At 40.7% G+C, this 12,768-nt stretch overlaps 1 protein-coding gene across 1 annotated transcript in view; it reads left to right on the top strand.

Moving 5' to 3' along the window:
• The window catches only part of LOC123029413 (trifunctional purine biosynthetic protein adenosine-3-like), a 28,033-nt gene extending 18,443 nt beyond the window's left edge, over window positions 1–9,590 (top strand). The window contains exons 14-21 of the mRNA XM_044442393.1: window positions 337–588; window positions 1,840–1,992; window positions 2,807–3,010; window positions 3,914–4,068; window positions 5,138–5,233; window positions 7,223–7,364; window positions 7,684–7,796; window positions 9,198–9,590. Of these exons, the coding sequence (XP_044298328.1) occupies window positions 337–588; window positions 1,840–1,992; window positions 2,807–3,010; window positions 3,914–4,068; window positions 5,138–5,233; window positions 7,223–7,364; window positions 7,684–7,796; window positions 9,198–9,434 (1,352 nt within the window). The 3' untranslated portion in view covers window positions 9,435–9,590. The remainder of the gene's footprint in view (window positions 1–336; window positions 589–1,839; window positions 1,993–2,806; window positions 3,011–3,913; window positions 4,069–5,137; window positions 5,234–7,222; window positions 7,365–7,683; window positions 7,797–9,197) is intronic.
• Window positions 9,591–12,768: the final 3,178 nt, after the last annotated feature.

Raw genomic sequence — 12,768 nt, 5'->3', positions numbered from 1 at the left:
GCACAACAGTGGAAACCTGGTGTGAGAGAGAGAGAGAGAGAGAGAGGGAGAGAGAGAGAGAGAGAGAGGGAGAGAGGAAGAAAGAGAGGTGACTTCATGGTGCATCTGGCTTCTGTGTGCATATTGTGGCAGCATCATTTCCATTCTGTGCTTTTGATGACCTTCATGAACATTCTTCTTCCCATTAAATCAGACACTGGGAATCTCTGCTTCTAATTGCATTAAGAATGCTTCTTATCTCTATTTATCTTATCTCTATTTTAAGCATATTTCTAGGGAAAGCAAGTTGCTTGGAACTGGCTTATCTATCCTTGGTGGTTTCTCCTTCTTTCCTAGGAAGAGATACTGATGAAATGCCTGACTCATGTTTCCCTGAAGAATGCAGTCTTGTTGGCTTTGCAGTTGGTGCTGTAGAACGAGGAATGAAGTTTCCTCAGCAGGAGAGGATTGCCAGCGGGGATATCCTAATTGGAATAGCTTCCTCAGGCCTCCACAACCAAGGATTTGGCCTTGTGAGGAAGATTCTTTTAACATCATCCTTACACTATTTCTCTCAGGTTCCTGTTGGATGTGATCACCCTACTTTAGGTATATCGGTATCTACCAAATTCTTACTCTGAACATGGCTTGGAAAGAAATTCAACACAGCTATCAGCAAATTAAAAATAGTGTAGTATATAGCTGCCTGCTTTTTTTTTTTTTTTTTTTTTTTTTGCTGTTTTACAGAGGTGGGGAACGTGTGGCTTCAGGCACGATTATGGGATTTGTAAGACCATCTGAAGCTGCCACCCCTGCTTTATTGCGCCTTCAGGCTTGCTTAGTGAAGGTCTTCCTTTTGCTTAAGACCATACAAAAAACAAAACAAAACAAAACATGCTGGATCCAGTACTAGGTTCACAGCATGGCCAGCTGGCTGTCCACGGGCTACCATAGAGAATCATAGAATCATAGAGTAGTAAGGCCAGAAGGGGCCAAGAAGGCCATTGGGTCCAAACCGCTGCTGGTGCAGGACACCAGTTACATCATCCAAACTGTCTAGCTTCTTCTTGAATGTCTTCAGCATGGAAGAGCACACAACCTCTCTTGGCAACTGGTTCCACTGTCATAATGCTCTGGCAGTTAGGAGGTTCTTCCTTGTGTCTAGCCTGCACCTGGTGCACTGTAGTTTGAAGTTATTCATTTTATCTCCCATCAGCTTCATGAGATGACTCTATAGTGCTACGAGACTAGGAGAAAAATCTCTGTTTCTTCACTTTGCCCATACGGTGTATTATTTTGTACACCTGTACCATGTCTTATCTTCTTTCTAAGCTAAGCAACCTCAGCTGTTGTAGCATTTCCTCATAGGTGAGCTGCTTCAGTCCCTTGATCGTTTTAGTTGCCCTTTTCTATACTTTTCCCAACTATAGAATAACCTTTTTCAGGCATGGCAACCAGAACAGTAAGCAGTATTTTAAGTGCAGTTGCACCATAGATTTGTAGAAGGGCACTATGATATTGGCAGTTCTATTTTGAAATCCTTCCTACTTGTGCCTCATATGGAGTTTACCTGTGTTGCAGCAGCCGCACACTGTGTCACCGTTTTCACTGAGCTGTCTGCCAAGATTCCTTTCTTCGTCTTTTTGACACTAGCTCAGATTCCACCAGCTTATACTTGAAGTTGGGATTTGTTGCCCCTGCATGCATAACTTTACACTTCTGCCCCAGAAAGAAATAGTGGGGGAAGAGTAATAGGCTCCTTGCATATGCATGTGTGTTTATGTATACATACACATATATTTGGGCACATACATATGTTCTTATCTTCTGTTTAACATTACTTTCCTTACACATTCACAGGAGAACAGTTGCTAATCCCATCTAAAATCTATAGCAAAGCCCTGCTACCTGTACTTCGTTCAGGAAATGTAAAAGCCTACATTCATATAGCTGAAAGAGCATTGCTTGGAAGTTTTCTCCATATCCTTCCTGAACAGCTTAGTGTAGTTTTGGGTGAGTAGAAAAAAGAAATGATATATTGTTGAAAATATACACTACACCATAAACTGGGGTTTGTTTTGGCCTTAGGTTGACAACACTAATGGTATTTTGAAACTAACATTTTCAGTTTTCATGTAAACATCTAAAAGTCTTTAGGCCTGGTGTGCCCAGATGGAAAGAAAGGGAATATTTTCATCTTGTCCTTTGGCAGAGAGATCCTCAGGAGAGTAATTGCACTGTGGTCTCCCTTGCTGGAATCTAGCTATCCTCTTCTGAACTGGAGCTGATAGGAACATTCAGGCCAGCAATGGCAGATTGGGGCCCAAGCACCAGGAACATGGAAAACTCACTATGGGATTTAGATTTAGGACAATCTAGAGCCAACATTTTCTGCCAAGCAAGAAAGACTGAAGTGTTGCTTTAGCTGTGATCTGGAGCCAGTTGATACTTTACATCACCCTTTGTCATGAAGGTTCTTTCTCCCTCAGCTGTTACTGGCAGCAGTCATTCTAGCAAATACATTTAAAGTAACCAAACAAATCAACCTGTTCCTAGAGAAGACTGCTCACTTTCACAACCTAGTCCCAGGGTTTGATGGGAAAGACTAGAATATCCCTTTGGAGAGGACCTTCCTCTTCTCCCTCACATATTCTGTTATCTCACAGATAATTGCTGTGTGATTTAGTATAATCTGAAATTTTGCCAATGAGATTTGAGGCTGGAAAGAGGAATTTGTGCCACGGATTTAACAGAAACAGAATAAAGTCTGTAACTACATTGGCTGTGCAAGAATGGTTCTGTTCCTGACAAATTCAGTTGTTTTTAGATGCCCACAATTGGACAATTCCTTCAATCTTTTCTTGGCTCCAAGAAGAAGGAAATCTCTCAGAAGAGGAGATGAGTCAAATGTTTAACTGTGGAATTGGAGCTGCCCTGGTGGTTCAGAAGGAGCTTGCTGAGCAAGTCTTGAAGGAGGTCCAGAGATATGATGATGCATGGCTGATTGGGAAAGTCATCCAACATATTTCAGGTTACAGTATTTCCTAAGGAGGCATCATTTTCTTACCAAGCTCAGTAAAAGTCTTGAAATACTTTAAATTGGCTTAAATCTCTTTCTGCAGAAGTGTCATTATATTTTTGAAGTTTGGGTGAAACCTATCACAATTTAACGACTGCATTCTCCAGAATAATTATCATCATCCAGGAAAATCTTCAGTGTTTAGAAAGTTGTCCCTGGCCTTCTAGGGCAGATGTGGCACAACTTGATTGTGACAGGGAATTCAAGCGTAAATTTGGCTTTCATAGTCATGATGCAAGGAGAGGGTGAGGAAGGTGTAAACCATGTTTATCTCTGGCCGCTATTAGTAATCTTCATGCTGTAGCTGGAATAGCACCAATGCACATATATACATGAGATCCAAAACTCCAGGTGGTTGTTAACATGCACTGTTCATGTGAGAGCGTTACCTCTCATTTCACATTATCCACATGTAAAAAATAGAAATGCTTTGTAATCATTTGGAATGATGCATATGAATGCCTGCATCTGCTCAGCTGCACTGAGTTTAATAGGAACTGGGACTAAGTTCCTGGTACTAAGTTCAGAGGGACCTGGGAATGACTGACTGAAGGCAGAGGATGGCATGTTAAATTGTTGCTTTTCTTGATGAAATAAAAGGAAGTTACAGGGTGTGATCTTCAGTGAGTTGAATTAAGCTTTAGTTATACTTTGAGTTGGCCTATTGAAATGAATGGGACTTAAATGGGTCATGAATATGCCTAACTTAATAAGGAGAAAGTGCTAAGAAGTTTTCACTAGATGTTTGACATTAAGAAAAGCTATCCCATCAATAGAATAGCTGATTTTTAAATTTAAATAGTTTTAGCTACTGCATTTTAAACATGTTCAGGCAACCATCTTTCCTTTCTCCAGGATATCCTCGTGTAGAAATCAAGAATCTTTCTGAAGTGTTACTACAAAACCAATACCTATTTCTGAAGAGTGTTCCCAATGAAGATGGTCAACCCCAAACCAGGAAAAGCAAAGCAAAAGTAGCTGTTCTTATCTCAGGAACAGGTGATCTTGCAGTTTTACAACCATATAAGCTCATTTGTGCAATGGAAATTACTAATTTTGTCATGTCAGTTTGATGAGGCTTTCATTTGGTATGTGTATACTTAACCTATGTCTAATTGCCTTTGACTAGTGACAGACATGATTGATGTGAATATTCAAATAATCCTTTACTGCTTATGTTTGTGTTCAATTTCCATTGCCCAAATCTCATAACAGGTTGTTTGAATTTCGTTCTGAATTCTTCTTTAGTATTCCTATTAACATACTCTCGGCTCCATTTAGTTGACATGCCTATGAAGCATCCTTACATTTTAAGGATAGAACTTTGAAGCAAGACAAATTGGTAAGATGTCATGATGGGATTTCTCTTGCATATGTTAGGAAAATGGACAAGCTTTAGTCTTCTGGGCTCTCCACAGAAGACAGCATCAATGAAATATCAACCCTGGCTCCTAAAAAGGGGGAAAGCATGCATCCAAGTTCATCCCTAAATCTTAGCCTTAACAGGCAAGTCAAGTTGATGTAGATAGGGGTGTAATGTTAAGAACGTGTTTTGGAGGATAAGGAAAAAATTAGAAGCAGATGGTTAAAATCAGGCAGCTTTTAATTTTCCGTAAACAGTTCTTTTCATTTTTAAGATACTATTGTTACTTTTAGTTTGTTAGATAATACAAAGATTGTGTATAACAAACTGAGTGAAATATAAAGGTTTCAGTCTGAATATCAGAGCAAGCCTTTTCGGCTCCAAAAGTACAATCCAATTGTTACTGCTGTCATGTAGACAGCATTACGGTTAAATTCATCCAAGCTTTCTTTAAATCCAGTTCTTAAATTCTTAAATTCTTAGTAATTCTGTAGCTGAGGAGCTGAAATTTCAGCAGATACAGAGAGAGAGAGAGAGAGAGAGAGAGAGAGAGAGAGAGAGAGAGGTTGACAAGAACATGTGTTTGTTTTGTTCAAGGAAATCTATGTCATCTTCTGTACCTTTGGACACATGTTTCCCGGGTATAATAGAGACTGTCTGTGTTTACTCTTCCAATTTGAGGTACGAGCCTTGCAGCACTTCTCACTTACGCCAAGGAGCCAGCAAGCTGTGCACAAATAGTTGTTGTGATCGCCAACAGGTCTGGGGTAGAAGAACTGAAGAATACAACCCTGGCTGGTATCCCCACCAGAGTAAGAAGGACATTCTGTTAATTTCACATTAAAAACTAAGAAAAGAGCAGCACCCATTTTGTGATACTGGGAATCAGCTTCACCTAGAATACTTTCCTGCCCTTTGCATTGATAATGCTACACCTGGCCTCATGTTTGGATGATAATGAACCATGAGGTAGTGGTGCCAGCTAGTTAATTCAAAAGCCAACTGGGGCCTGTTCTGCTGGGTTTCTTCCAGTTCGGATAAAGAAGCAATCTGTTGCAAGATGGAAAGGGTTCCAGTTTCACAGTGCTTAAATCCTAGGGAATGGGCATGTTTTTAACTTTGCAAGAAGCAGAAATGGGCATAGCACTTACTCCAGCATATTTGTCTCAGTGTATTTAGTAGCAGAACAATAGATCATAAACATCTTCAAGGCAAGTTATACTATACCAAAAAAAAAAAAAAAAGGCAGGAGATGCATATTTGAAACAAACAGACACATCAATATGTAAAGATCTATGTCCCCCAGCATGAAACTGCAACCACTAAGGTGAGCAACTGCTGTTTTGCACATCCCAGCATCTTCTGAGCTGTAACCAGTAAGGGCACATGAGAAGAGGGCCTTTTCTATTGGTGCCTACAAAATATAGCACTCAGCTCCATCTGTTCCCTCACCTCTGCCAGCAAGTGGGAATGTTTTTGCTTAAGCAAGCTTTGGCTGGACTAACTCTAGGTTAATTTTTTGTTTTTATTGCTTTTGTTGAGTTTATTGTTTTTGCCTACTTTTTATATTACTGCATTGCTGATTTTATGATATGCTTTCACATTTTTTTTACATTAGCCACCTTATGTGCTCTGCCTGCAGGAAGAAATAGACACCTGTTATTTAATTAACTTAATGGAAACTGTGTTAACAGAAGCGTTAACTCCCATTGGCTGTATTTTAGGGGTCCCTGATGTGTGAATTCCAGATGAAGGTATCTACTATTGCCCTATTTATGAGTAGTGCTACCACTGTTAGCAGCATAGCTGTGCCCACCGCTCGCGCTCGCTCTCTCTCTCTCTCTCTCTCTCTCTCTCTCTCTCTCTCTCTCTCTCTCATACATATGCACAAATGCACACTTGCATGAGAATCACTGTTCCACCAGATGATGCCACATTGCTGGGAGCATAGAGGAATATTTTAGTCATGAGGGCTAGGATGAGAATGTGGGTGGGCATCACAAGGGATTTGCTGAGGCTCACATTCTGGTAGTGGGCATACTTCCTCCAACCCTTGGAGCTTCTTAGACCTGCTCCTTTCCCTCCTGGTCTGATGAAAGGGAAGAAGTGGCATTCACCAGTCACCTGGCCCTTTTCTCTTTAGGTAGTGTTACATTTAGACCCCGGGAGAGCATCTTGCCCAAAAAAACTGGAGCCACCACTGGTCCTTTCTACTGGAAGTCACTCAGGTGGTGAAGACTCACTCAGTTGGCCATACCCATTATATTGTCATAGTCACAAGTTCTCACCATCAATATAGAATCACACCCCGGGGAAGTAGTTCTGGTGTGTGTGCACACAAGCAAGGTTCTTCAGTGACTGCCAGTACTGTCGGGAGCATTGTTGCTCTACTCTAATACCAGATGTGCTTAGTATACACCTATAGCAGAGTTATACCTGAACATTCTAAGAGAAAGGAATCCTAATTATATACTAAATAGCCATCATTATGTATGGAGGACAGCCTCATATATTGCAGAAACTGGGAAGGCAGTGCAGTGTGTCTCTATATGCTCTGAACAGAGAAGTGCCTGCAGCCCCACAAACTCTTTGATAGAAGCTGTAGATTCCTATGGCTTCCAAATGTCTAATCTCTAAATGATGAAATTGCTCCATATACCCTAAAAGCTGAAATATAGAAATACAGTGCCAGCAGAACTGTGTTAACTTAAGTGTTCCCCAATAAACATCCTTGTTTATCTGTTTAAGGGTGGGATATTTGGAGGGGTGCCCACTCTAGACTTCTACCTTAATTTTTTCAGGTAATTGACCATAAACTGTATGGAAGCCGATCAGAATATGATGGCACAATTGACAGCGTCCTTGAGGAATTTTCTGTGGAGCTGATTTGTTTGGCAGGATTTAGGAGAGTTTTGACTAGTAACTTCCTTAGAAAATGGAATGGTAAGCAATTAAGACCAAAACTATTACCGTAATAAATACTCAGAAATAAGGGTGTACTCCTCACTCTACATCCAGTCTGTCCAGTTTCTTCATGTACCTTAAACTAAGTTCATTCGATCATGTTTCTGTATTTAGTGTGTGAAAAAAATACCCATGAAATACAAAATGTAAAAAGAAAAATTGCAAAGTACTTGGTGAGTTTATGTTTTTGTTCTGTTTGAAACACTAGAAATGGATGTCCCAGTAAAATAGGGGCATGGAGTACTTCTTGTATGCCCATGCATTTTGATAATTCTGAATTGGGATTTAATAATTACAGGAAAAATTCTGAGTACTTATCCATCGCTGTCACTGTTAACTAAAGGACGAGATGCCCAGAAGCAGACACTTTCTACTGACAGTGTTGCTGGCTGCACGGTGCATTTTGTACTGGTGAGTATTTTTCTTGTGTATTTCTTGCACATCTCCAAGTTAGAATTCCTCTGGCAGGCAACATGCCTCATTGGAGTAACTCTACTCATTAGAGCATTTACAATTGTCAGGGCTTCACAGATTCTTTAACAGAATTTGGGAGTATGCAATATTGCAGTTGCGTAACTCACTTTATGCAAAGTAACCATCTCACCGAAGTCTCAAAGACCTCCCAGTTCCTGATGATACTATTTTCCAACATATGATCATCATCAGTCTCTTGTAGTGTTTTAATTTTGTAACAGTATTATGTGTGTATTTTATTTATACCACTAATATCCATCCTTCAACTAGAAAAGCTTTCAGAGCAACCTACATGGATATGAAACATGACAGCCCATGTTCTCAGGCTTGATTTTTAAATTTTAATTTATAATTATATTTATATCCCACCTTGTTCATGTAAAGGAACTCAAGGCCATTTATATAATTATCCTCCTCTCAATCTTATCTTCACAACAACAACCCTGTGAGGTAGGCTGGACTTAGAGTCTGTGCCTGGCCAAAAGGCACCAGTGAGCTTCATAGCTGAGTGTGGATTAGAACCCAGATCTCCTGGATCCCTGTTGAATACTCTAACCACCATGATGGCTCGCAGTGTTGATGCAAGCTGTCATATCAGAGCTGTTTCTGACTTACGATGACCTCATGAATGCTCCAAAACATGTCCCACCCGTCCAGCTCTTATTAGTGTAAAGCTGTGGCTCTCTTTATGTGGCTTCGTTTATATGGTCTTCCTTTTCAACTTTCCCTAGTTTGTCTTCCCCAGTGAGTCTGTGCCCTGATTCCGACAGCCTCAGTTTTGTCATGATTGCTTCCAAGGCAAGTTCAGCTTAATTTGATTAAGATCCCACTTGATGATCCTTCTGTCAGTCCATTCACAAAGCTCTCTGCCAGCATCATGTCTAGAACATATCAATTTACTTCCTGTCAGATTTCTTCACTGTCCAACTTTCACACATAGCCATGGTGAACAGGAACACAATAGTGTGGATGACTTTATCAGAAGTAAGCCCACTGAATTCAGAGTGGCTTACACTCTAGTATTCAGGCACAGGAAAGCTGTCTTGACTCCCTTCTTGAGTAAGAACCTCCACCCACCACTTCCTGTCTTGCCAAGCTGCTGTAGGCCCCTGCTTTCTTCTGTCCCTTTTCTAAACATGCCTATTACCTCCAAGATAGGTCCTTTGTCTTGCATCTTTCTGAACATTCAACTGCTCCTTGTCTGGTAACTGAGGTCCCTGCTCTCTGTTCTTTCTGGGCTGCATTTCAGTGACACTGCTCTATCTGTTTCTCTGCTACTGCTCCCATGATCACTCTCCCTTTCTGGATCACGGTTCTCTCTCCCCAACTTTCTTTCAGGAGGATACTAGTCCTGAAGCAGTGATCTTGCAAGAGCCTGCCTCCGTAAAAGCAGAAGACACAGAGGAGGCCTTGTCTGAAAAAGTCAAAGAAGCAGAGAGGCGAGCGTTTCCCCTGGCCCTGCAGCTGGTTGCCAGTGGGATGGTGCACCTTGGAGCAGATGGTAAAACCTACTGGAAACGAGAAAGGGAGACACTGATGCATCAGAAGGAAAGGCAGGAATGTTCCTCTTTATAAATTCACCTGTACTACTGTAATTAACATTACATGTGAAAGTAACAATAGCGAAGGTTGCACTTTGCTCCAGTTTTGATCTGTCTGTCTCATTTTCTTCAAGTACCTAAATTTAATCATTGTAATATGTAATTATAGCCATTCATTTTGCTTACAAAAATATGGCCTATTGGAACCAACATTAGTTCCTTAGATTAAGGGAAGTATGGTCCATGGATACAATATATCACCCACAATTAGCTTTAGAGAAGCTAAAATGAAGATGTTAGGGTACCCAAACTGTGTGCCTTCTCATGGAGGGCTGCTAGTATTAACAATCAAAAGTATTTTGCTGCTTTTTGCTGCTAAGGGAAAAAAAGTCCTAGAGAATAAACAGGGAAGGGCTTCTATTTGAAAACTGTAAAATTTGGACTGTCTGCAAAATTTCATAGAAGAGGTACGTACATAGGCCTCATCTGGAAGTATTCTCTGATGCTGGAGTATGTATTTGAAGAATTATTGATACTGTATTATTTTTGCCACTCAGCTGCTTCCAGGCTTAACATGGTTTACTGGTTTAGGGTGCAATCATACGACCTTCTGACTTTGTATGGGAGACTGTACGATTTTCCAGAGTCCAAGCCACTGCCATCCCCACTCCACCCACTCACAGCTGGCATGAGAAAGAACCACAGTAGTTGCCTCCTGCTAAGATTGCAGCTGGGCCTTGGAGGGGGAAAGGGGTCATGGCAGCTGGAAAGGGCAGCAAGGAAGTTGGAGCTGTGAAGTTGCACCAGTTTTAATGGGCACCACAACATCCTTCCCTCCCCCTTGTTGGCCCTAAACAAGATAGCTGAAAACGGCTGCCTAGAGAAAACATAGGTTGTGAGGCACCATCATGGCAGAGGTAGCTGCTCCCGAGTCTCACATTTGATGTTCACAAGTTTCTGAGTTTGGGGCCTCATGAACTGTGCCCTTAGTCTATTGTTTTAATATTTTATTCTTAGTGTTTTATTGTGTCTTATTATTTTAATTTTGTATGCTGCTTTGGAGAATTTCCCCTAAAACCTAGATGAGAGTTTAAAAAATAAATGCTAATATATTTGAAGTTAATGGTACTTAAACGTGCAGTCCTGTCTACGTGTCAAACTAAGCCTGTGTATCCCAGAATGCTGGGAATTGTAAGCTTTTCCCCATCTAATCTTGAATTGCACCCTATATTACTCATGACTCAGTTTTGCCTCACTGATTCCACTGATCCTGAATAAGGCTGGATCCAACCTCTGTCTGGTTTATAATTTATCTGAAACATGAGGATGCTGATATAATTAAATTGAATAGTCTGATTTACTGTATTATCTTTGGAAATGAATTGCTATTAGACTGTTCGTTGTAATAATTTCCTGATGCTTATTCCGGTTCTTATATAACCTTTCTGGTGGTGTGAGCCGCTTTGGTCACATCTATGTGGAAAAGCTGCATGCATATTAAAGGGACGATAGCAGCCATACGTTCCCCCTCCCACTCTGCATACTATAGCTTGTTCTGCATGGTCTCTGCAGGTCTAGCGCAAACCTCAGAGGGATTCACAGCCTGTGCTATCGCAAAGGCCGTGTGGCCCATATTGCCCCAGGCAGAGCAAGCGGGAATGGATGATGAGTTGAGGCATCAGTGGAATTGTGCCCACTGGGTGGACCAGGGGCAATACTCACCCTGAGCTGGGTGACACCAGTTCCCCAGTTTCCAGTCTGCCCCTTTGTTGGCCATACCTCTGGTATGACCTCAGGTTGTTAGAACAGCTTGGGGAGGGCCCTGACCACCTGCATGAAGACTGGCATAACTGACTTATCCAGAAACAAAACTTTAATAAAAAGGAGCGGAGACAAGGAAATAGACGTGATGAAGAGCTATTTGATGTTTCATGATCCATTGTTCAGTTACTTGGCTATGAGTACGTGTTATCACCCAATCTCTTGTGTGTCCTCCATGTCACTGAATATGTGCAATATCAGATATGAAGACGCTGCTCTCCCATGTAGCATTGGGCCCTGTTGTAGTCAATCTTAACTCCTTGTAAGCAGGCTTCCTGCTATAAGCTTTGATAAAAATAATGATCGACAACTCTTGATGACCCATATACACAGAATGTGCCCTCAGCCATTGCATAATAGTATAGTTTTAAATAAATAAATAAGTAGAACGCACCAATATGTTCTGCAGCTGTGACTCTGTTCTGACAGAGAAGGGTTGATCTGTCTTAATGGCCTGCTGAGAAAAGCGGATATATGCAAGGATGAGGAGTATGCAAGGATGTGCCAGGCTACTAACCGAAATGTGGGATTTAGATTCACTTTGCATTTGACTTCTAAGATCTATGATCAAATCTTTTTCACTAACTTTGGATCACAAGCTTTGAAGTGACACTTCAAATGACACAGATGCAGAGTTGCTCAGTTGTTTCAGAGCTTGTTCCTGGAGAAATCATATTTATGCTCCGTTTTTATCTTAAAGTGATATGCCATCATATTAAATAATTTAGGTGTAGTATTGTAACTTCACAGAAATGCAATACCCGGTTTTGGAAATAAACAGATGCCTGGTTAAGTTGCTAGTTACATTTTTCATTGATGTATTCAAGACTGCAACCCATTGTCCGGTTAGTTGGGAGAAGCCACATAGAATTCTATTCTGTGTCTAATATACTTCTGAATATACATTAACAGGCTTGTGTTGCAAGATCGAAGTGTTTTGGACTATGTTTATTGACAAAAGGACTAAAAGTAGGAATTAAATAAAGCTTCAGTAGTCTGAATGTATCTCATTGCCTCTGCATCTCACTTTTTGGATAACTGACTTCTGCCTGTTCTAGACAATCTACTTTGTGCATACAAAGAATGTCCCCCAATTTATTATTTTCATACACTTCCAGAATTTAGCTTTTGTCCTCCTATATTTCCTGTATTCTATTCAACAAATTCATGTTGAATAACCCTTAGCTCTATTCTCAGAATGCACTACAATCAAATTTAAGATAATCTAAGGTGGCACATAGGAAAGAAAATGTGGCTTGCATTTTTCCATTACCTGGATTAAATTAGGCCATCAGAATGTTTTTGCAAGGTGTTGCTGCCGTGCATGCATACTGTACATCTTTCCCTTCCAGGACTGACTGACATAATTTGGATGAAGTAGCAGTGTATTAGCAAAAGAAAATGGGTGCAAAGTTGCTCTCTCTATTGAGTTCTACCTAACCAGGATTAACTTTTCTAGTGTTCATACAACGTATTTCATGCTAACAACATGTAACTATTCTGGCAAAAACCCAGATACTCTGGATGAGCTTGTCATTTTTTTTTTT

Source organism: Varanus komodoensis, unplaced genomic scaffold (genome assembly GCF_004798865.1).
Source record: "Varanus komodoensis strain SLA01 unplaced genomic scaffold, ASM479886v1 scaffold4, whole genome shotgun sequence".
Classification (NCBI taxonomy): domain Eukaryota; kingdom Metazoa; phylum Chordata; class Lepidosauria; order Squamata; family Varanidae; genus Varanus; species Varanus komodoensis.
The sequence above is the reverse complement of the archived record's forward strand: the minus strand, read 5'-3'. Positions and strand labels throughout refer to the sequence as shown.